A 24,947-nucleotide genomic window follows, 5' to 3' on the forward strand; every position below is an offset into this window, starting at 1 on the left:
CACAAACAACCAAAGCTATTTCTTGCCTATGAACATAGGCAGGTGTTAATTTAGTTCCCTGCAAGTGTGTGTGTGTGTGTGTGTGTGTGTGTGTGTGTGTGTGTGTGTGTGTGTGTGTGTGTGTGTGTGTGTGTGTGTGTGTGTGTGTGTGTGTGTGTGTGTGTGTGTGTGTGTGTGTGTGTGTGTGTGTGTGTGTGTGTGTGTGCGTGCGTGCGTGCGTGCGTGCGTGCGTGTGTGTGTGTGTCACCTGTGCCCTTGAGGCATTGCAGTGTGGTGGTGAAGCCTTTGGTTCTGGGCAGTAGGTGGTATTTGAGCTTGGGAAGGCCTTTACTCTCTGCCACCTGCATACTGATTTCATGCTTCTTCTCTGTAAAACGGGTGCCCTCGCAATACAGCAGGAACTATGAAGAGAGAGTGTCACACACACACACACACACACACACACACACACACACACACACACACACACACAACACAGACTGTGTGAGCATCCGTATAAACACAAATACTTGAGATGACCTAATTTCTCTCATCCTGTCCACTAGCCCAGTGTTGTGAGGCTGGGTACTGAAACACTAGGTTAAAACCAAGTCGCCATCTTATCTCAATGACTCGTGTTTCAAAATGGCCACGTGGGTTATTATCACTAATGTTTGTTGGTCCTGTGTTTATTTTAAGCGATCACCTTGTGATTCCCAGCAGCCTAGTTGGCTGTGGTGGTGTTAGTGCATTTACGCCATATTTAGGGTCAATCACATTAGACTGATTTGCTAAGTCTAGCCGCGGCAACCCGGGTCAACGGTGTCACAGTGGAAACCTCCTGGAACTCTTGGTCTATTAGGAGCCGGTCCAGAGTCACACTGACCTAATATACTGTACATAATCCTACATGAACCGTGCCTCGTGTGATACAGTGGGCCATTTCCAAGCCTGGTCAAACATGATGCTCTGAGCAGAACCCTCTCGCTCCAATAAAGGGGGAAAGAGACGTTTTGCATTCCAAAGTGGTAGGCTGAACTCTGCTGCTTCTCACGTTGCTAAGAGAACCCGAGGACCCCTTTCACTCTGGCCAGATGAAAACCTTAGGACTTGAATGCCATCAATAAAGCAAGCCATGTAAATGCTGTGCACAACCTGAATGCTAAAATCACATTAAGGGCGTATTGGCATCACGATGACTGGACATTGCTTTGCTTGCTTTTGTTCTTTATTAGTATCTCTCTCTCTCTGATACACAGTGGCTGTGACTCTAGCCTATTTCTTGTTTGATTAGTTCCATCAGTATTGCTGGTATTTTGACTCCTGTTTCCTTGTGCCTGCAGTTCTGTAGCCCGCTTCCTGCCTCTAAGTTCCTGCTCTGCCCTCAGCCTGCTCTGCCCTCAGCCTGCTCTGCCCTCAGCCTGCTCTGCCCTCATCCTGTTCTGCCCTCAGCCTGCTCTGCCCTCAGCCTGCTCTGCCCTCAGCCTGCTCTGCCCTCAGCCTGTTCTGCCCTCAGCCTGTTCTGCCCTCAGCCTGCTCTGCTCTGCCGCTCTGGCCTCAGCCTGTTCTGCCCTCAGCCTGTTCTGCTCTGCCGCTCTGGCCAAGCCCCTCGTCTGGGAACTCCTCAGCATGGTTTTCTAGCCCAGGCCCCCCTCGTCTGGTCTGGTCTGGTCTGGTCTGGTCTGGTCTGGTCTGGTCTGGTCTGGTCTGCCCTGCACCTGGCCCCTTGCCCTCTCATCTGGAATGTTTCCCCTGGCTCTCCGCATCCCCGATACCCCGCAGCCCGCACCTTTTAACCATGCCGGGACAAATAAATACACCCATTACTGGGTTTTTATCTTTTATCTGCCTTGGTTTCTGTGTTCTGCTCGTGGGTTCATCTGTTAGCGGTGGAACTTTGCCCCTGAGGCAGTTAAACAGAGTTGAAATAAGGTGTGTGAATCCTTTTCCTGTTATCTGTACCTACCAGGGCTGCCACCTCTTGGTCAAAAGTGTCCCCACCCTCTAGCAACCACAGCTTTTAAGGTGGCTAGAATTTGGCATAAAGGTTGTGTGTGTGTGCGTGTGCGTGTGCGTGTGTGTGTGTGTGTGTGTGTGTGAATGCACGCGTGGATGCCTGCACGTACACAGCTATTGGGGATTGTTATGTTTTTTTCCCATGCTGACAGAGTCATTTGCTGAAGGATTCTAAGCACCTCTCTGGTAAGCACTAGATTTAAAGAGGTCCTTCTGCATGATTACATGTGGGAAACACAAATTTACAGATTTTCCAATTAAATCAATTAATGTCAACAGCTCTAGTTCTTGACACTTGCAGTCTGTTCAAGCAAAACAAACAAAAATCCAAATGCATGCATTTGGAAAACATTTTGTGGTGACCTTGCATGCGTGGAGACATGTTCCTGCCCAAATAAGGGATTCCGGCTCCACCCAGCCATAGGAAAACGGATGGGTTATTAAAAGGTCGCTGCTTGCTTCATCTTGGGTTCACATTTTATACTCTAAAGAGCACTAGTCGCTCAACCAGAAGAGCTTGTATGGGCAAGTTCATGCTTCATGCATCACTGTTGGAAGGGCTTTCTCTTATTCGGTACAATTGGTCCCAACTTTGTGATTTAGCCCACTAAAGAAGCTATATTCATGGAAAGTTCCATAGTGCAGAGTGAATATGAGTTTTAACATGGATGTTGCTGCCAATAAAAATGTTTACTCTCAGGGATAATAAAGAGGAACTTGAACTTGAAATTAGGTCACCTGACATTGGGCACTGCTCTTTATCACAAACACAAAAGACAAACAAACACAAACACAAACACACACACACTCCAAACACAAAGGACACAAAGGACACGAAGGAGGACACGTGTACCTACCCACATGAACTCAGGGTAGTCTTTGAGTCTGCCCAACCCTGAGAAGACAGTGTCTCTGTCCTCCTCCCACTTCCTCTTACAAAAGACGATTTCCAGGAAGTACCAGGTCCAGCCAATCAGAGGCACCTTCAGCAGCTCATGTTTGGCAAGTACTTTTGAACTCTGCGGGGAGACCAAGCCAGATAAAACTTGTTTTATACCGTATATATATATTCAACCTTTATTCAACCAGGCAGATTGATAAAGAACAATCTGTATCCACAATGATGCAACAAGGTCAGAGGTAGATGGGTCGTTTTACAGCACAAGGACAGGCCTTGATGTACATCTTTGACATACATTTGCTGAAGAAAGAAGTTGAACATTTAATTCAAAATATATTTTCCAGCAGCTCAGAAAGTTACATAATAGTTGTTGGGTTTAAGTTACATAATAGTTTTTTGTCCTCAATGCCTCCCCTGGTCTTTTGTAAGAGACCATTGTAAGAGAGCCAGTAGAGAGCCAGTTGTCTCATCAACTAACAGTCAGCTCGTCTGTGAGACAGGTGGCTCCCAGTGGCAGAGTGACTAACGAGACATTGGCCACACCTGGGGCAGCTCGTCAAAGAGGAGTGGTCCCAGGGGTGTCTATTGTCAGTTTTCAGTTTTGTTCATGATTTGGTTGAGGGAAGACCTGTCATTTGTGATGTAAGTACTTTAAATTAACAACCGGTTCTGGTCATTCCAAGCCTTTTCTGCCTCAGCCTCTTGGTCATTTAAAACAACAATATTGGTATAATTTTGACTTCTCTCCAGGGATTTTTCCATTCTTATTTTGTGTATACAGTGTGTTTTAACAGATCTCCGCCTATCTCATTAACACCTTCACACTGCCATTGATGTAAAAAGGTGTTGAGAGTTGTTTGAAAGTAACCAGGCACACCCTTGTAAAAAAAACACTTGCGCTGTTTACTTTTGCCAACACTACTGTATTGTCTACTACAAGCCTTCAAATCTGCACATGAAACCTCCACATTCAGTTTCTGAGTGCTTGTTATTAACTCCCAGGTGCCTGCAATTAGTAAAGGGTGCAGTAGTTTTGACGAGGGTGAATTACCCATGTCTTGTGACTTTTCAAACTACTTTTCAAGTCTCAGTATTTTCTACCCCCTTTCAACAACGGGGTGAATCGTTTCGGGTAGGTTAATCAACATGCACAGTATACACCTATGATGGTATAATCTGTATTGTCGTCAAAAACAATGTGACCTCTAGGCAAAAGATGACTACATGGTACACGCTTTGTTTAGTTTGGATATAGGGGAGGGGTTGCTACTACTGGCCACACCTCAGGCTCAAGAGGTCTGGAGAAATTCCCAGTATAAAGTTGCTCAACTCCAACCCACACTTCAGATCAAAACTAAAGCGCAGTACCAAGTGGGACTCTTTTGCCTAGAGGTTGCCGTTTGATGGCATTACAGAGTATACCTTTTAAAGATGGGGACAATCTCTGAAAATGGCAAGGAAGTCAAAATTACATCAGTACTAGGGCTGCACGAAATCGATCTCGATTCATGGACCTATGCGATCTCATTTCTAAATGATGATTTTTTTTTTTTTACTTTACTTTTAAGTTTTTTTAAATGATGACAAAATAAGAATCGTGTGAGAATCGTGATCTCAATTCTTAAGAGAGAAAAATCGTGACTCATATTTTAGCAAGAATCGTGCAGCCCTAATCAGTACTATCCTTTAAGTACTGATGGGAGGAGACACGCTGGTCTCTGGACGGAGTAGACTCACCCCCAGGACGCCGTATCTTTCACACATGGTCCAGCCGCAGAGGAAGTCGATCTCATAGTTGTGGTTGAGGATGACTACGACGTGCTCCTTGCCAAACTTGTCCACCGTGGCCTGGTCTGTGTAGAGGGTGCAGTCTGTATCCGACCACCACTCCAGCAGCATCACCAGCTCTGCCAGGTCATCAAATAATACAGCCGTTCAACCACAATATTTACAGTACTAGGGGTGGGAATCTTTGGGATTTTCAGGGTCACGATATTCAATTTTAAATTGATCTCTGTTCATGACTATCTAGGCAATGAAATAAATTATATTTATTTCTATTAAGCTTCATGTTACAAAGCTTGTATACGAGTCTTTCGACTTGGCTAATCTTGGCAGTGTAGGATTTGGTGTGCTAATGATTATAGTTCTCTAAGGTCATAGGAAAGTTAACCATATCACAAGACTGAAATTAGATTTTTGGAATTGTGTTTTTAATAGATATCATTATTTGCATCCATTTTACATTTTGTAATATCCAAAGTATTATATATGCAACAAGTATTATTAGCACTTTTTTCAATGTAACTAAACTACAGTACCTAACCTTATATTTCAATCATCCCCAGTATGTCGCCCTGCTAAGATTTTTTTTTTCTTTATAAATGTGTGTTCATCTAAGCCAGAACCCTCTAATATAACACTGAATGTTCCATAAAGTCCCCATTGTAACTGGGGCTACACATGGTGTACAGTTCAATGAGTTCTGTTGTATTTCCCCATAGAAGAATAAGTTGGGGAAGTACCATGTCTCAACCTTAGGCACAGTAGTGGATGGATGACACACACAGCATCAGCCTTGTTGGCTCGTGCAGGGAGAGCTCAAAACCTTATAGACGACCTTATTACAAAATAACATTGTCCTTACTAATTCTTCATTTGTATGCTACTTTTATTTGTAGCTACTTATTCTTAGGCTGATTACTGAATACAATGTTGATTTGCCTCAGCTCAGCACATTTCATATTTGTTCTGTTGGTGTCAACATTCAGTTGCTCTCGATAAGGGTATCTGGTAAATGCAAGATCATCTCACCTGTGCTAAACCCCAAAAGTGCCAATGGTAAACGCACACCTACATGACCGGACAGAAAAACGGAGACTCACGGCTCCAGAGAGAGTAGGAGAGCCGGCAGTTGATTCTGCGGTAGAGCTGTTTGTTGAAGGGCCAGAGGATGCAGGTGCAGAGCTGGATGAAGTTGATGATGAGGCCGCTCACCACGAACACAAAGCCCATCAGCAGCTGCAGGATGAACAGGGTCTTCAGGTAGTATAGTAGACCCATGGCTGACTGGGCTCCTCCCCACACACACTAACACCAACCTGGGAGAGGGGACAAGAGGAGGGATTTAAAAAGAAAAAATTTTGCATTGTTTTTACACAATGAGGGGTTGTCCCAACACTGACATTGTGAAATATGTACATTGTGCGGTTGCGACGGTTCAGCTGTGATGACAAGAACCCTCGCGATTGAAATGGGCCATTCAGAATCTCAGCCAAAGTTGAACCTAAAATATTTCTGCAAAGCCTACTTTTGACTGTTTGATCTGAATTTCATCCGACGGTACTGGCTTGTGCACCATTGCTAGATGTACAATGAAAGCGGCTCGCTCGTTACAGAAACAGTGTGTTGAGAACAGGACTGAAACAGAGGGGTATAGAATGCATAATCTGAGGTTTCAGCTAAAAAAATTATAAAACTCCTTACATGTTTAGGGGACGCAAACCCTCTTAACTTGTTGAAAAGGACTATATTTTGGGATGTGCAAAATAAATCGGCATAATTTTTCAGCTAAGTCTCTCTTAACCCTCAAGGATCAGGGAAATCGCCTACAAACCGTTAATGGGGAAAATAAGGGGAAGAAACCTCAGAAGGGCAATTCAATGAAATCTCCTCAACAAGGATGGTCAAGTGTGGAATAGGTGTTGATTTAGATAACTGGAGATTAGTAATACAAGGAAAGCCATAGATGGCTGTAAGCAGTGACAACAGGGCATTGGGGTTGCCATGCAGGATGATCATTAGGCACTAGGGATGTCCGATATCATCGGCCAATATTGGCATTAAAATGTGATATCGGAAAATATCGGCATCGGATAAAAAAATATATATATATTTTTTTTTACATTTATTTACCCAAGTAAGAACTAATTCTGATTTAATTTATTGTCAGAAGTATGCATAATGTAAGGGATAATTTATAGCTACGAGGTCATTGTCGCAAAATAATTGACCGACACGGAGTTTAAAATACCAAGCCGCCTCGGCGAGGTGTTTTAAACGTCAGTGAAGGTAAATTATTTTGCGATGATGACCGAGTATAGCTATACATTATCCCGCTTATTACATGGCTAACTTAACAATATACCTAATTCATTTGACAAATCGCAGTTGTTCTGTGGCTCTGTCAGCCCAAATAAAGTGATTATTATTATCGCAGGCAGCCCGGCAGGTGTGTCTGATTGGCTGCACTGAAACAGTGTACGTCAGTGGGGCTTGATTACTCCAGCTGCGAAAAACAATAATCACCGGTGGTTATGTAAGGGATAATGTATAGCTACGAGGTCATTGTCGCAAAATAATTGACCGACACGTAGTTTAAAATACCGAGCCGCCTCGGCGAGGTGTTTTAAACGTCAGTGAAGGTCAATTATTTTGCGATGATGACCGAGTAAAGCTATACATTATCCCGCTTATTACATGGCTAACTTACTAACAATATACCTAATTCATTTGACAAATCGCAGTTGTTCTGTGGCTCTGTCAGCCCAAATAAAGTGATTATTATTATCGCGGGCAGCCCGGCAGGTGTGTCTGATTGGCTGCACTTAAACAGTGTTTGTCAGTGGGCTTGATTGCGAACAGCTGCGCACAGCGGTCATTATTGTCCCACAGCGGTCATTATTGTCTGATAACTGACCTCTGACGCGCGCTATTGACCAATCACAAGCAAGCATTTCGGCGAATGTGAAAACGCCATGTAATAAATTGTGTTAATTCCACGACAAGAGATATGTAATGTTAATTACCTGAAATTATTCCGTTTTTTTGGGGGGGGGGGGACCCTGCATATATCGTTATCAGTTGATATCGGTATCGGAAATTAAGAGTTGGACAATATCGGTATAGGTAAAAAAGCCAATATCGAACATCAGGCACCATGACAAACATGTCTCGGCTAGGAGTCAACGAGAGACACTGGGGAAGTGGGAGAGTAAACGACACAGAAAGGTAGATGATGAATAAACAGGAAGGTATGAAGAGTTCCAAAATGAAGGAGTAACAGTGAATAACTTTTAACCTACTGCAGCTTCCAGCTCTTGTTCCTATTCCAGCTTCCATCTCTGGAACCCAGACACTGGCTTCAATTTATTCCATATGCACGGGCAACGGCTCAGTTACTTTGTGGCCTTTTTTTTTGTGCCACTGGAAACCTATAGCCCTGAGCATCCTTCTCTAGTCCTCTTAGAATGAAACGTGATGTTTTGTCTCTCTTTTCTTTGTGTGTTGATTCAGCAGGCTGAAATGTTAAAATGCTGGGACAACATGAAACTGGCTGCTCTAAGCCATTTGGCCTGGGTTTTTATATGAAAGGAAATAAATCGTACACACATTAAAAAAGCCACTCAAAACAGGCCCCATACCCTATGTCACATTTGGACACACCCAATCATTTTAGATTGTCCCTATTTTGAGCCAGAAACACTGCTTGTCTTATCTGCTGCCAAGCGTGTAGAAGTTTGACTTTTGGGAGAGGAACAGTCAATCAGGGCAGAAAATAATGATTGTGAAATTGGGTGTGCTGCACCCACTAAAATGACTTTGTAGTTTCTCATCCATAGATTCCAGGAAATCAGGCTTGGTAAGCTGTCATGTCACATCAAATGTATGGAGCAAGCTGCCATTTTTGAAGCATCATTCAAGGTGACTTGTTTACAGGCAGAGTTTTGGGTTAGAATATGGTTGGGAAGTCTCACAACCATTATGGGAGAAACCTCAACGTGTATTTCTGTAAATTTTGCATGTTTTAGTGATTTCTCTATGCAATAGAATAAAAGTGTTCCTTCAAAGATGGTGACCGGCGTCAGTAGCAACCGTCTAATTTCCTGAGCTTGATTACATTCAAATGGTTTAAATGAGAGGCCTATCTTAAGTCTCTTACCACGGTGGGATCCTTTTACAAGCCCCGTTTGCACGGCCCGTCTGCCAATATTACAGACCTGGAGAAAAACAAATGGTAGACATGGAAAGGTTAACATCAATGCAGAGAAAGAATCGGAAAAGAAAATCCCATAAAAGGCCATTTTCAAAAGCAGGATTAGTATCGGGAAGGGGGGACCTGAGTTTGATGGGCTCCATCAACCCAAAAAAAATTTAGGCTGTTTGATCTAAAGAGTAAGTGAGTACGGGTGTGCTAGCAAAGCCTCAGTGTGGCCATCACTGACTACGCATGTTTGCCCTCAGACAAAGCAAATGCTTCAGTCCGTCAATGTTAGTGCTGTGTGTGTGTCAGAGGGCACAGCGACTAGCTGTGATGCATGCTCATTTACTGTGAGTCATAGCCCTGACACACACTCTTCAGCCTCAACGTGCACCCCAGCTGGGCCTACTGATTTCGTCCCATCTATTCATCTATCCATCCCTTCATCATTAGAGCCAATATGCCTCCCTTAAGTCCCTTTTATACCAAGTCCATCAAACCCCCCCCCCCAATGACTCTGTCCTTTCTGTAGACCATCATTAACCTTCATTTCTGATCAAGTCCTTTGATAGGGCCCCTGCCATGCTTTCCTCTCATCTGATCCTCTCGTGTGTTTCATCCTGTTCTGTTAGGCACTACTGCTGGTCTGGATCACTGTTGACACACGCACACAGCACCTGTCACCTGCTCTCATCTCAATGTGCAGCGAATAATTGTGTCAGCAAAAAAGGCAGAAATGGTCTGATGCCCCCCCCCCCCCTCCCTCCGCCCTCCAGAGCAACCATGATGTGAGGGACAAGTCTGCCAAACACTGACACAAAGAAGACACAGCAGACATGACATCAATCTGTACATACATCACACAAGGACAAGGGTCTATCACACAAGGACAAGGGTCCTAGTCTACGTCATGAGTCTGAATTTATATGAACTGTGTCACCCTTCTTTCATCCAGGGCTGCCCATATCGGTACGTGGAACGTGAGAACCATGTATGAGACGGGTAAGACATTTCAAGTAGCAGCAGCGATGAGGAACTATAATCTCACGCTGCTCGGAATAAGTGAGACAAGATGGACACAGTCCGGACAGAAACGACTGGCCTCAGGAGAGTTACTGCTGTACTCCGGACACGAAGGGGACAATGCCTCCCACACCCAAGGAGTAGCACTGGTGCTATCTAAAACAGCACAGACAGCGCTCATAGGATGGGAAGCCCATGGTCCAAGGATCATCACCGCATCCTTTCGAACCAAGAAGAAGAGGATCAATATGAACATCATACAGTGCTACGCTCCTACCAATGACAGCGAGGAAGCAGACAAAGACCAGTTCTACAACAGACTGCAGTCCATTATAGAAAAGCACCCAGAGAGAGCCATCACAATCCTGATGGGAGACCTTAATGCCAAGATCGGAAGTGACAACAGGGCGTACAAAGATATAATGGGAAGACACGGATTGGGGGCCATGAATGAAAATGGGGAGAGGCTGGCGGACCTGTGCACTATGAACAACTTGGTCATTGGCGGCAGTGTTTTTCCCCATAAGAACATCCACAAGGCCACAAGTGGGTATCGCCAGACCACATAACCGAGAACCAGATTGACCACGTCTGTATCAGCAAGAAATTCAGGAGGTCCATGCAGGATATAAGAGTAAAGAGAGGAGCAGATGTGGCTTCAGACCACCACCTTGTCGTAGCCAGCCTGAAGCTGAAGCTGAGAAAGAACTGGATGTCGGCACATACAACACGACACGGGTACAACACAGCTTCCTTGAGAGACGCCAGTAAGCTGGAAGAGTTCAGAGTAACACTCTGCAACAAGTTCCAAGTTTTACAGGAGCTGTTGGAAGAGGACGAGTGCACCCTAGAGAACAGTTGGAAGTAGGGGTGGACGGTATGGTCTAAAATTTATATCACGGTATAATTTGAAGCATAGACGGTAACGGTATATATCACGGTATCATCGTTTTTTTTTTTTTTTTTATATAATTTTTTATTTTTTTTATAAAATATATATATTATATAATTAGACTTGTACTTGTATTATCTGCGAGACATCGCCACCACGCAACAAGCTCCACTGTCTGTGTGTACTCTAGTAGCCTCCAGCTACGGCCAGGATTCTCCGGAGCTGCACCTGGACCTATACTCGAGTAGCCTCGAGCAGAGCTACGGCCAGGATTCTCCGGCGCTGCACCTGGACCCTATTGTATTGGTATAACGTTAGCAAGCCCTCAGCTCGAATACGCATCGAATCAGTGTTATAAGACATTGATATCACGAGCTATCTGTAGCTACTGCTAGCCGTATATATAATGTTAATACAACGCCTCAGTGAATTATTTAGTTCAATGGGACATTTCGTTTTGAACGGTGAACTAACTTGCGTTAACGTGAGCTAACACTCTACTAGACTTTGTGGAGCGTTTGTTGATGTCAGGAGCTATCGGTAGCTGGCCGACTAGATATCGTTAGGTTAGACAATGCCTCATCATGTATTAAACTAAAAGTGAATAGTTGACTGGGTCATTTTGTAACGGTAGCTAAGCTAACGTTGGCTCAGGGAGACGCCGACAGCTCCTGTGTCCCGTCCCACTAGACTACTAGACCCGTGTTTACATGCGTGAGGTAGGGGCTGGCACGACCACTGCGCGAAGCCTCCTAAATAACTTTTTCCAGTTCGCACATATCTATTATCTATGACTAATTCTATCTATTTTTAGGGGCAAATGCGAGTGAAATAGTCGCGCTGTGGTTACATGACGTCATTGCTATTTTAGAGCTGCACTACCGGTTACACGGTATAGTCAAAATCCATACCGTAGAGCAAATTCATACCGTTTATACCGTATACCGTTTATACCGTCCACCCCTAGTTGGAAGGAGATAAAAGAGGCAGTAACGTCTACCTGCCAGGAAGTTCTTGGCCCCAAGAAGCATCAGCACAAGGAGTGGATCTCAGGGGACAGTCTGCGAAAGATCCAAGAGAGGAGGGAGAAGAAGGCGGCAGTGAACAACAGCCGGACAAGAGCAGAGGAGGCCAAGGCACAAGAAAGGTATGCAGAAGGAAACAAGCTAGTAAAGAAGAGCATCAGAGCAGACAAGCGAAGGTATATGGATGACCTGGCAACAGAGGCAGAGCAAGCAGCAAGAGAGGGGAATATGAGAGAACTGTACAACATCACCAAGAAGCTGGCAGGAAAGTACAGCAAACCAGAACGACCTGTGAAGGACAAAGAGGGAAGACCGATAACAACGGGAGAGGAGCAACAGAAGAACAGATGGATGGAGTATTTTGAAGAACTTCTAAACCGGCCAGCACCACAGAACCCACCAGACATCTCACAGGCTGACACAGACCTACCCATAGCCTGCAACGCACCAACCAGGGAAGAAATTAGGAAGGCTATCAAGCAGCTGAGGAACGGAAAGGCTGCAGGACCAGACAACATCCCTGCGGAGGCACTGAAGTCAGATATAGAAACCACGGTGAAGATGCTCCACCCACTCTTCATGAAGATATGGGAGGAAGAAGACGTGCCAGGAGATTGGAAAGAGGGCTATCTCATCAAGATCCCAAAGAAAGGCGATCTTAGCAATTGCGCAAATTACAGAGGGATCACACTGCTATCAGTGCCAGGGAAAGTTTTTAACAGAGTCATCTTGAACAGGATGAAGGACCTCATCGATGCACAACTCCGCGATGAGCAAGCTGGTTTCCGCAAGGACCGATCCTGCACAGACCAAATTGCAGTGCTGCGCATCATCGTGGAGCAGTCGATAGAGTGGAACTCGCCCCTGTACATAAACTTTGTGGACTATGAGAAAGCCTTTGACAGCCTAGACAGAGAGACCCTCTGGAAGCTTCTCCGACATTACGGGGTGCCGACCAAGATTGTTTCCATCATCAGGAACTCCTATGAGGGACTGACATGCAAGGTGGTCCACGGAGGGCAGCTCACAGAGGCATTCCAAATGAGGACCGGGGTCAGACAAGGTTGTCTGCTCTCGCCCTTCCTCTTCCTGCTGGCCATTGACTGGATAATGAAGACCTCCACAGCACAGAGAAGGTACGGGATTCAGTGGACACCTTGGATGCAACTGGACGACTTGGACTATGCTGACGATTTGGCACTACTGTCGCACACCCAACAGATGCAGGAGAAGACCAACAACGTGGCATCCACTTCCGCGCAAGTGGGACTCAACATCCACAAAGGCAAGACTAAGATCCTCAAGACCAATGCAGCAAACAACACCAACGCAATCATGCTAGATGGCGAGGCTTTGGAAGAAGTTGAAGCCTTTACCTACCTTGGCAGTGTTATTGACAAGCAGGGCGGCACAGATGCTGACATTAGAGCACGAATAAGGAAAGCATGTACAGCATTCGTGCAATTACGGAAAATCTGGAGCTCAAAAGAACTGACTTCCAACACCAAAGTCAGATTCTTTAACACCAACGTCAAGGCAGTCCTACTATACGGAGCAGAGCCGTGGAGAACTACAGCTGCAACCATCAGGAAAGTGCAGGTCTTCATTAACAGCTGCCTGCGGAAGATCATCCACATCCGATGGCCAGACACCATCAGCAACTGCGAACTCTGGCAGAGAACAAACCAGCTGCCCGCAGAAGAAGAAATTAAGAAACGCAGATGGCGCTGGATAGGCCACACCCTGCGAAAGCCCGCAAGTACCATCACCAGACAAGCCCTAACATGGAACCCGCAGGGCAAGCGGAAAAGGGGCCGCCTGAGAAACACCTGGCGCAGAGACCTGGAGGCAGACACCAAGACCATGAAGATGACCTGGAACCAACTGGAGAGAACAGCTCAAGACAGAGATGCTTGGAGATCACTTGTTGACGGCCTATAATAATAATAATAATAACTTTATTTGTATAGCACTTTTCATACAGAGGTTGCAGTTCAAAGTGCTTCACAACAGTAAAAATACAGGCATGGGTGAGCATAGCAGGCCCAGGGTATGGTAAATCACAGTGTTTCACATTAGGATCTAGCATAATAGGCTCTCTATTCAGTAATACAAATAATAAAGTAGTTTAAAATGATTAAGTTTAAAAATAGTCTAAAAATTATAAAATAGAACGGACATACAACAGTAAAAAATGTAAATAGCAAGGTTACAGTAAAAAGTGTGAAAAATAGTTTATAAAAATAGTCATATAACCGACACATGAATTTGATAGGCAGTGTAAAATAAGATAAAATTAGCATAGAAAAGTAGGCAGGGTAAGAATAGTGCAGGTAAGTCACTGAAATGCCTGAGCAAAGAGATAGGTTTTAAGCTGTCTTTTGAAGATGTCTAGCGAGTTGGCTTCCCTGATGTTTTGGGGTAGTTTGTTCCACAGTTTTGACTTTTGACTGTTTCTGGGAGCCTCTAGTAGTCCAGCAGCTGATGATCGCAGTGTTCTTGCTGGCGTGTAATTTATTAGAGTGTTGGTGATGTAGCTAGGTCCCTGTCCATTTAGAGCTTTGTATGTAAGGAGAAGGACCTTAAAGTCAATTCTAAATGTTACAGGAAGCCAGTGTAAAGCAGCTAAGACTAGGGGTGCACCGATGTATCGGTCGGGTATCGGTATCGGCCGATAAGTGCCTTGTTGACTGCAATCGGCCTACGTGCCGATGGCAGTAGCCGATAAATATCCATCAATTTGTGTCTCGTCAAAAGGCAAAACGCGTCGCGACCTGCACAACGCCGCCCCAGGCCCCCGTTCTTTCAACCGAAAAGTGCACTTTCTTCAACCTCGAAGTAAACAAATCACAGAACGGTAGCCAGTTAGTAGGTATCAACGTGAGCTCCCGGGACGGTAGCTAGTTAGCTAGTTAGTTAGCACCATCCAGGCATCAACGTGAGCTCCCGGTCTAGTTAGCTAGCACCATCCAGGCATCAACGTGAGCTCCCGGTACGGTAGCTAGTTAGTTAGCACCATCCAGGCATCAACGTGAGCTCCCGGTACGGTAGCTAGTTAGTTAGCACCATCCAGGCATCAACGTGAGCTCCCGGTACGGTAGCTAGTTAGTTAGCACCATCCAGGCATCAACGTGAGCTCCCGGTACGGTAGCTAGTTTGTTAATAACGTTATATAGTTAGTGTTACACGTTCAATATAACATCAGCATATTATTTACCCGAACACAGCAAGTAAGCAAGGCATTAATCCGTTCATAGCTCAGTTCCATTCCGTTGCTCATTCCGTACCCAACTACCCATTCTGCAAACTGTTAATAACGTTTTCAACCAGACAAATGTATAGAAAGGCTTCGTTTTATTATAACATTTGTTGCAGTAAAATCATTATGTCTCATTTGGTCATGCTGTGGAGCGCTGGTCGGCGGGCCGGGCAGCTAAGGTATTAGCTACGTTAAGTTTGTTGTGCTCTCGAGTCGCAAGCAGATCAATGGCGGCATGCCCGAAAGTAGAAAATGAATAAACGCTTGCCGATTGGTGGTAAGAACAGCAGGAGGTGGGTGCTAGCGGTGTGGCATAATTGGCCGAATCGACTGTCAATCAAAATGGTTCTATTGCATTGGCTGAGAGCTCTGGTTGAGAGAATAGTATCCATCTGCAGGCCGCCAGACGATACTGGGAGAGGGATAGTGCTACATGGCATGGTGGAATTAATACCATAAACATATTTCTTGATGTTTCCTTTTTTTTAAGTAAGTAAAGAGGCCTACAAATACAAACATACACATACAAATATACAGTAGTTTCATTAAAAAAAAAAATTAATTTAAAAAATTTAAAAAAAAAATTAAAAAAAATTAAAAATACTTATATACAAATATACAAATATCGGTATCGGGCGATTGTGTTAGTTGAACAATCGGTATCGGTATCGGTATCGGTGGCCAATTTTCATATCGGTGCATCCCTAGCTAAGACTGGACTAATGTGCTCTCTCCTTTTGGTTCTAGTTAGCAGTTGGGCTGCGGAGTTTTGGATTAGCTGAAGCCTCTCTGTGGTTTTCTTAGGGAGACCTGTGAAAAGTGCATTACAGTAGTCTAACCGGCTAGATATGAATGAATGAATTAGCTTCTCAGCATCGTTCTGATTAATAAATGGTCGTACTTTTGCTATATTTCTGAGATGGAAGAATGATGTTTTCGTTACTTTGCTAATATGAGAATTGAAGTTCAGTTCTGAATCTATGATAACCCCGAGACTAGTGACCTCAGATTTGATCCAAGGGGTTAGTCCTCCTAGGTTCTTTATTAACGTTTCTTTTTTAGTTTTGGGGCCGATAATTAGAATTTCAGTTTTGTTCTCATTTAGTTTCAGGAAGTTCTTACTCATCCATTTATTTATTGCCAGTAAGCAGTCTGTAATGGAGCTAATCGCTGTATCATTTGGTTCAGCAGATATGTACAGTTGTGTATCATCCGCATAGCTATGGAAATCTACATTATGTTCTCTGATGATATCACCCACCGGTAACATGTAAAGGGAGAAGAGTAAAGGACCTAAGCAACTCCCTTGTGCAACTCCATAGTTGTTGTCGTATATATCAGACATGTGCTCTCCTAGTCTAATATAGAATTTCCTCCCTCTGATGTATGTTTTGAACCAGCTTAGCACATGTTCTGAGAAACCGACAAGGTTTTCAAGACGATCGATTAGAATATCGTGATCGATTGTATCAAATGCTGCACTGAGATCTAGCAGGATAAGGATGGAGATCTTATTCTCGTCAGAGTTTAGCCTGAGGTCACTGATTATTTTGGTGAGGGCAGTTTCAGTGCTATGATATTTTCTGAATCCCGACTGAAATTCTTCTAAGATGTTGTTTTCTTCAAGAAAGGAATTTATTTGAACTGAAACTATCTTTTCAAGTACTTTGCTAATGAATGGTAGGTTGGATATTGGACGATAATTTGCCATTTCATTACTATCCAAGTTAGGTTTTTTTAGTAATGGCTTTACAACTGCTGTTTTAAAGGCATCTGGGAAAATACCAGTTCTAAGGGAAGTGTTTATGATATCTAGCACAGGGCTTGAAACACTATTAAACACCCGTTTGAAGAAAGCTGTAGGTATAGGGTCAATGTCTGAGGTGGAGGAGTTACATTCTGAGACAGTTTTGCAGAGTACATCTAATGTGATGCATGTGAAACTTCTCATGGTTACATTGCACGGTTTGCTGCAATCAGCTTTATTTCCATCATGAGTAATGCTGGCCCTGATCAAGGTTATTTTGTTGTTAAAGAATAGTGCAAGTTCTTCACACTTAACCGTTGATGACTGAGGAGGTGTAGGGGCAGTGTTGAGTAGTAGATTAATAGTGGAAAAAAGGATTCTGGAGTTTCCAGCATTTTCTGTAATGATTTTAGAGAAGTAGTCTTTCCTTGCTAAGCGGATGGTTTTATTATAAGCAGGTAAAGCATCTTGGTGGTTTTTGTTTTTCTCCATTTTCGCTCTGCTGCACGACATTTACTTTTTTCTTTGTTGACAGCATTATAGTTCAGCCAGAAGGGGTAGCAGGTAAGTAAGTAAGCGTCGCCTATTGTGACTTGGAAAAAGAGCTTCTATTGGATCTCTTGCTTTTTTACATCATTTAGCAGCTGTTGCCTTTTCAGTGTGTTTCTGTGCAAAACTATTGAATCCAGAGTTGTTCTTCTTTCCCTGACAATTTGATACACATCTCAATAAATGGTCTGCGATATGATACAAAAACAATGTTAACCATGTAAAATAGCCTCAAGTGGGGCTATTTATGACTCTATTTGTGACTGGCGTATTGATTCTTAATCTAATCACCACCCACTTTGAGTCAGATTTAGAGTTTTGTGTTGATGTAGCTGTTGATGTAGCTGTACCTAACAGTTGCATCACCCCTACTCAAGTGTAGATTAATCTCCTGAAAATCTCAGAATTTAGAATAGTGTGGCCGGAACAGGTTTAGTTGAACCTTTTGTGTTTGCATTATGCAGTACTTCATTAGGCCAAATACAGTATATGGAAACGCCAATAAAGTGTAATGCACCCTGGTGGCCAAAGTGCATATTGCAACAAAAAAATTATTCAAATTTGCCTTGTGATTTGAAAACCTACTTTCATCATGAAGGCATTGCATGAGGACAAACATCAACTACATACCTCCACACTTAAACTGTGAAAATGGCAGAGTCTACCGTAGGGCTGTCTTAAATGCTTTGAAGCTTCGAAGCTTCATTCGATGGGCATGGGCTTCGAATATGAAAATAAAATTCAAATATAAAAAAATATATATATTATTATTATTTTTTTTGCAAAATCAACTCTGCCTCTCTGTTAACTACAAGCAATGCTGTTTGTTATTTAAGATGAGGTCGGACTCGGCACTGACAGATTTGTGTTCATTGTGCTGCTTTTATGAAGCCTCAAATGACGGCTTACAATATTTCATGAAAGCAAAGTGTTTAGTTTGTCTAAGATTTAAAAAGGTTTAAACTTTACAGCACTGACAAAGTTGAACAAAGTGCTGTACAAGCCCCACAACAGTAAAAAAAAAAAAAAAGTAAACATTTTATTTAATTTTTTTATCTCGAAGCTTCAAATTATAATCAAAAAAAATTGAAGGTCAGCCCTAGTCTACCGGCTACACTAGCTATGCTTTCTAATGTGACTTCTGAGTCTTCTAGTATCTGATCACGCTAGGCCAAACAGTACCCTATCCCCCCCCTTCCCAGTGAGCTGTGGTGTTCCATAAGGAAGTATAATAGGACCGCTACTGTTGCTAATTTATGCAAATGACATGTCGTCAGCTTGTGACTGCAACTTGTTCCTGTTCGCGGACGACTCAACCCTGCTGGTCTCTGACAAGAACAAGTTACAGGTTGAAAAAACCCTCAGCTCGGAACTAGGCAAAATCTGCACCTGGCTCGCTGACAACAAACTATCATTACACCTGGGTAAAACAGAGTCCATTCTCTTCGGTTCAAATAACAAACTAAGCAAGGCCGACGGCTTCTCAGTTACAGTGGGTGACAATATTGTCACAAGGAAAGATGATATTACATACCTAGGTTCCATCCTAGAGGCAAATCTTTCCTGTGACAAAATGGCATCCAATGTAATAAAAAAAAGTCAACCAACGAACTAGATTCTTGTACCGGATCTCCTCTCTGGTAAACAAGAATACTCTGAAGACTCTGGCAGGAGCACTCATTCAAGGGTACTACGACTATGCTTGCACCTCATGGTACCAAAGCACCTCAAAGGCGCTAAAAATAAAATTACAAACATCACAAAACAAACTGGTCAGACTACTGCTACAGAAGGGGGGCTATGTGAGACTGTTGTTCATTGACTACAGCTCAGCGTTCAACACCATAGTCTCCACCAGACTGGTGGACAAGCTGATCGAGCTGGGTCTGAGCTCCGCTCTGAGCGCCTGGATACTGGACTTTCTGAGTGAAAGGCCCCAGGCGGTCAGGGTGGGGGGTCAGACCTCCAACACCATCACCCTGAGCATCGGGTCCCCCCAGGGCTGTGTTCTGAGCCCCCTGCTGTACTCACTATACACACATGACTGTGTGGCCAAGTTCAGCTCCAACTCCATAGTGAAGTTTGCGGACGACACAGTGGTGGTGGGGCTGATCTCGGACAACGACGATAAGGCCTACCGGGAGGAGGTTGAGGTACTGGAAAGCTGGTGCCAGGACAACAGCCTGCTCCTGAACATTGGTAAAACCAAGGAGCTGATTGTGGATTTTAGGAGGAGACAGCAGGGGACACACACACCACTGAGGATAAACGGGGCTACCGTGGACAGGGTGAGCAGCTTCAAGTACCTGGGGGTCCACATCTCAAAGGATCTGACATGGACAACACACATAGACTCAGTCGTAAAAAAGGCAAAGCAGCGCCTCTACCACCTGAGACAGTTAAGGAAGTTCAGAGTATCTGGGAAGATACTCCAGTCCTTCTACTCCGGAGCTGTAGAGAGCATCTTGACTGGAAACATCACTGCCTGGTATGGAAACAGCACGGCACAGGACAAGAAGGCCCTACAGAGAGTGGTGTGCTCAGCCGAGCGTACCACGGGTATTGCACTACCACCCCTGCAGGTCCTATACAACAAGAGGTGCAAATCCAGAGCCTGCAGAATAATGAAAGACCCTCACCACCCCAACAACAGCCTGTTCAAGCTGCTGCGGTCAGGCAACCGCCTGCGAACACCAGCAATTAGGACAGAGAGACTTCGGCTCAGCTTCTTCCCCCAGGCCATCAGAGCCTTGAACACTGAACTCTCCACACACAAGCACACATGAGCACACACACAACACACACACCGTACACCAGGGTTTCCGTTAGAAAAAATTGTTGCCGGCCTCAGTGTCCGGTAGATTTCAATCTACCGGTCAAATGAGAGAAATTCCGGTCAGAGTTTATTGAGCTTAAAAACAATTGATAGGCAAAAGAATGACAACAAAACAAAAGAATGACATCATCAAGGCATGTAGATTTATAATATTTTTACTTAAAACTAGGCTACTTTTGCGTATAAAGTCATTATATTCCAAATAAAATAAGTCCCGAGACTCGGTGCTGCTGCCGACTTTAAATCAAATAGGTGTCTGTGGGCAGTCGCCCGACATTAATAAACAACAGTCTGATATAATCACATTTTTATGAGCTAACGAATTCCGTTATATTGGACATTTGTATTAATTATATCAAGTGAAGAACTGAGAAATTTGGCAGAGAGAGACGGCAACATTATCGTGGGTTTGCGTGACGACTCTCTCTCTCTCCACCTCCCAATGACTTATTTGCAAGTTCAGCTGTTATTGGCTCTTTTCTGGGGACCGCACAGTAGCGCCCCCCACCCAACATTGAATTGCCAATGGCTGAATTGGAGTACTGCTGGAGTACTGCACTGTGCTGCTGCTGCTCCGGCTCTGCAGCTTCACAAAAGTTCGCACACCCAGCACTAAGCTCTCGCTGACAACGTCGTTGTCATTATTAGAAGCAACGATGAAACAAATGTAATGATTGTTTCGTTCATCGCATAGGCTATTTAATTTTAGCCTATTTTAATACAATTAAAATAATCAAATTGTGCTTAGACTCAGGGAATTATTTTCACCGGACATTAAGACCGGAGAGATTAAATATGTCGGACTTCAACAGATTTTGCCGGTCAAATACCGGTAATTACCGGCTAACGGAAACGCTGCCGTACACGCTCACACACTAGCAGCCACTTTAACATGAGCACAGCACACACACACTCATGCTGCACACGCTCACACACGCTCACACTTATGGTCACTTTACAAAAGGAAAGGTCACTTTAAGAAAAGTATAGTATAACTTGAGATTGTATAATATAGCATTGTATAGCAGTGTACATAAAGACCCAGTGCCTCATCCGTAACAGTGTATTGCACTACCACAGGACCTAGCATGTCCTACCATGCTCTGTAAATAACTCGTGTACATATACCGATATGCCCTACTTTGATTACTTGTAGGCCTGCCACGATAACACATTTTGCTGGGCGATTAATTGCCCCCGAAAATATCGCGATAAGCGATATTATTGCGACCGGTTAGAGAATTTTTTTTTTGGAGAAATTTATTTCCCAAAACTTTTATTTTGAAGCCCACCGCTCCGTCTTTTCCGGTGTTTAAGACTTTTATTTTGAAGCCCACCGACCGGACTGGAAGTATTGTTGTGATTATTATCAGGTACTTTTTGGGTACCAGAAAAGTCACGTGAAACACTGAATAGAGACGCGTCTCTAGGATTTCATAATCATTATGTTTGCAGCAGGCACAAGTGCAATAAACAAAGGATACAGTCACTGTGTATTCTGCCTCATTTATTGATTAAACAAAACCGACATCAACACAATTTGCCACCGAGCGGAGAGTTTAGTCTCGCAAAAAGATCGCTGACTTGTTAAGGCTTGTTGTTAGGTTAGGTGCTAATGTGCGTTTTAGCATGGCTATCGTACATAGCGTGATCAATATAACTCGCTATTGATTGTTTGTATGAGTAACGTTAATGCTAGTAGAATAGACACAACGTGAGGTAATCACCATCCATTTTAAACCGGTTATTACCTAATGCTAACGTTAGCAAATAGACGCGACTGGTAACGTTACAGCTTGTTAGCCTAATGCTCGTTAACGTTAACGCTTGTAGAATAGACACAATGAGAGGTAACGTTAGCAGAATAGACACAACGAGGGTCTCGTTAATGTTGTTATTGATATTATACTACTGCTCTGTAGTAAAGCCAGCGGCCCGCCTCCCAACACGGACAGTGACTGACAAGGGGCACTGGGTCCGCCTCATTAAAACAAACGCGCAAATAGCAATTAATCGCGCCCGTCAAAATCATTGCATTCATTTTAATTATCGCGGCAATTAATCGATTTATTGCTTATCGCGGCAGGCCTAATTACTTGTATTATTGCACAATGTCGTTCTATTGGATTCTTATTATATTATTATTGTATTATGCACAATCGTTGCGGGCAAGACCCCCCACATTTCATTGTATACTTGTATGCCGTGACAAATAAAACTCTTGACTTGACTTGACTTGCTTGACCTTACTCCTAGAACCCACCTCACCCCTGCCCACTTTGACAACCTAGGATGGCTTAGAGTAGACGACAGAGTACAGCAACTTGCAATGGGCCTGGCCCTGGTCTACAAGATACACTACACGACTAAGGTACCCATGTACATGTCAAAATACTTCCCAAAGGTCAGTGAATACCATGACCACAACACCAGAGGGAGCTCCACAAATCATGTTAAACCCAGATTCAGCTCAAACAAGGGAACACATTTCGCAATTATGCCACATCAATGTGGAACGCCCTACCCTACCCACAGCTGTAAAGGAATGTGAATCACTACCCACTTTTAAAACCACTCTCAAGGAGCACCTACGGGAGACTGCAAATCGAAACTGGCCCCTGTAAATGTCCTAACCCAACCCCCTCCCATGTACAGTAAATGTCCTAACCCAGTAATACACAAGACCCTCTTCTTGGGACCAAGTAAGGTTTCGTCGATAATCCAATGTACAGTTACCCCCCAACCCCGCCTACCAACCCCACCCCACCCACCCAACCACCTCCAATGTACAGTCCCCCCCCCCACCCCACCTCCTCCAATGTACAGTTTCTTTGTCAAATGTATATACTCTCTTTTTTTAAACTCTTTTTGTATCACAAACAGTTAGAGCTGCCGCGGTATCGGTATTACCGCGGTATCGCTGTTACATCATGCCCACCGCAGCGTTGGGCTGAATACCGGCATCACCGCTGTTTTTTATTATATTATTATTATTATTACGCTCTCGTTGGGCTTGCGGCTCTGCAGATATACCCTACTTCTCTGTCGAGATTCCAAGCGACCCTATTGGGTACCAGAAAAGTCACATGAAACACTGCAGACCACTGATTGGTCAGAAGAGATACGCGTCACATGCTTGGAGCATCTTGCAGTGCGTTTACTTCCTGAATCTCAGCCATCACAACACGGCTAATAGTACGTTAGCTCCCACCGGAGACCCGAGTGGATTACCGACGCCGTCGCTCCTCAGGGAACGAGGCATAATGATTTTACTGCAACGAAATGTTATAATAAAAGCCCTTCGTTCTATACACTTGTCTGATTGAAAACTTTATTAACAGACCGCAGAATGGGTACAACTCGGCACGCTCTGAGCAAAGAAAGGAACTTAGATATTAATTGAGTAACGCTTGCCTTGCTATGTGGTCCGGTAAATACGAACGTGTAACTATACTAACGTTAATGCCACAAATCGAATGCCTTTGTAATCATAAGTAGTAACGTTATAATAAGAAGAAGAAGAAAGGGTCGGGGGGGTAACCGGCGGGCGCGACACCGAGGGGAGACTTCGAATCAGTGTTTCACTTTTAATAACGAATGCGTGCATGCCGAATCCCAAACAATATTCATGCTGCAAAGTCATCCTCTAAAGATAGACATTTAGACTAGAGGCAGGCTATATGCTATATAAAGAGTAGACTACAAAAAAAATGCATTCAAACTTTTTTTTTTTTGTGTGTGTGCGGTAATACCGCGGCGGTAGGAAATATATTGCAAATGTGTGCGGTAAGGAAAACATCAATACCGCGGCAGCTCTACAAACAGTACTGTATTTGTAAATCTGGTATGTCATAAATGTATAGATGTAGCAGTACTGTCTATCTGTATGTCATATGATGAATTGAAAATGGGGGACCCTGGTGTAAACAAGACCAAAGTCTTTCTCTGGTCTGCATCCCCTTAACAATTGTGTGTATTGAGCTGTACTGTTGTACCCATTCTGCAATCTGTTAATAAAATGTTCAATCAATCAAACAATAATGCACTTAAATATGTAAACACCTCCATCCTCCACTTGACTATATACAGGGCATCATGGGAAAAATTATTAGGCTTTTAATTAAGAAGTAGCATACAAACATACAAGGGTTGTTATGAAACGTGTTGGGATATTTATGACATTATATTATTAAAAACAAAATAATTAAAGATTTTTATTATGAAACTGGATATTTTAGCCAAAATATATTTCTCAATCTTGAAATATAAGGTATTGTAGATATATTCATAGCTCAGGTGGCTCTTCTGACATTTGCCTCTCTTGCCAGATGGCCAGGAATGACGCTTCCTGCCGGTTGTTTGAACAGAATAAATCAAATCTGAACACGGAGCTCGCATTAAATTACTTTGTGAAATGTGAGGCCTAATGTGAGGCCTAAATGTGAAATACTCAGTCAAAATAATCCTACTCCTTAACACTTTGAATGCCCAAAACGACATAACACGTTATCAGCCCGCCCCCTGAATGCCCACCATGACAATTTGCGTGTTATTAGCAATTAGCGCTCTGAATTCATATTTCATCAACGGAGTCTCCCGTTGGTAAACCAGCCCCATCAGGAGCTAAGATGTGAAAAAACCGCCCCCTATTGTCTCCCAGATGGTAATGCACCCTTTTGGAATGGACTCAATGAAAATGGATGAGAAAAGAGAAATCCGAAATCCACATTTTACTTCTCA

General features: G+C 43.7%; 1 protein-coding gene across 1 annotated transcript in view; it reads right to left on the reverse strand.

Moving 5' to 3' along the window:
* LOC311228721 (1-acyl-sn-glycerol-3-phosphate acyltransferase gamma-like) overlaps positions 1-24,947 on the reverse strand; it is a 68,645-nt gene that overhangs the window by 17,624 nt on the left and 26,074 nt on the right. Inside the window, exons 2-6 of the mRNA XM_084314660.1 lie at positions 8,838-8,895; positions 5,782-5,997; positions 4,634-4,803; positions 2,853-3,014; positions 248-401 (exon numbers count right to left, since the gene is read on the reverse strand). Of these exons, the coding sequence (XP_084170786.1) occupies positions 248-401; positions 2,853-3,014; positions 4,634-4,803; positions 5,782-5,959 (664 nt within the window). The 5' untranslated portion in view covers positions 5,960-5,997; positions 8,838-8,895. The remainder of the gene's footprint in view (positions 1-247; positions 402-2,852; positions 3,015-4,633; positions 4,804-5,781; positions 5,998-8,837; positions 8,896-24,947) is intronic.

The sequence above is a fragment of the Notolepis coatsorum genome (assembly GCF_963971535.1).
Source record: "Notolepis coatsorum genome assembly, chromosome: 5".
In the NCBI taxonomy this organism is placed as follows: Eukaryota; Metazoa; Chordata; class Actinopteri; order Aulopiformes; family Paralepididae; genus Notolepis; species Notolepis coatsorum.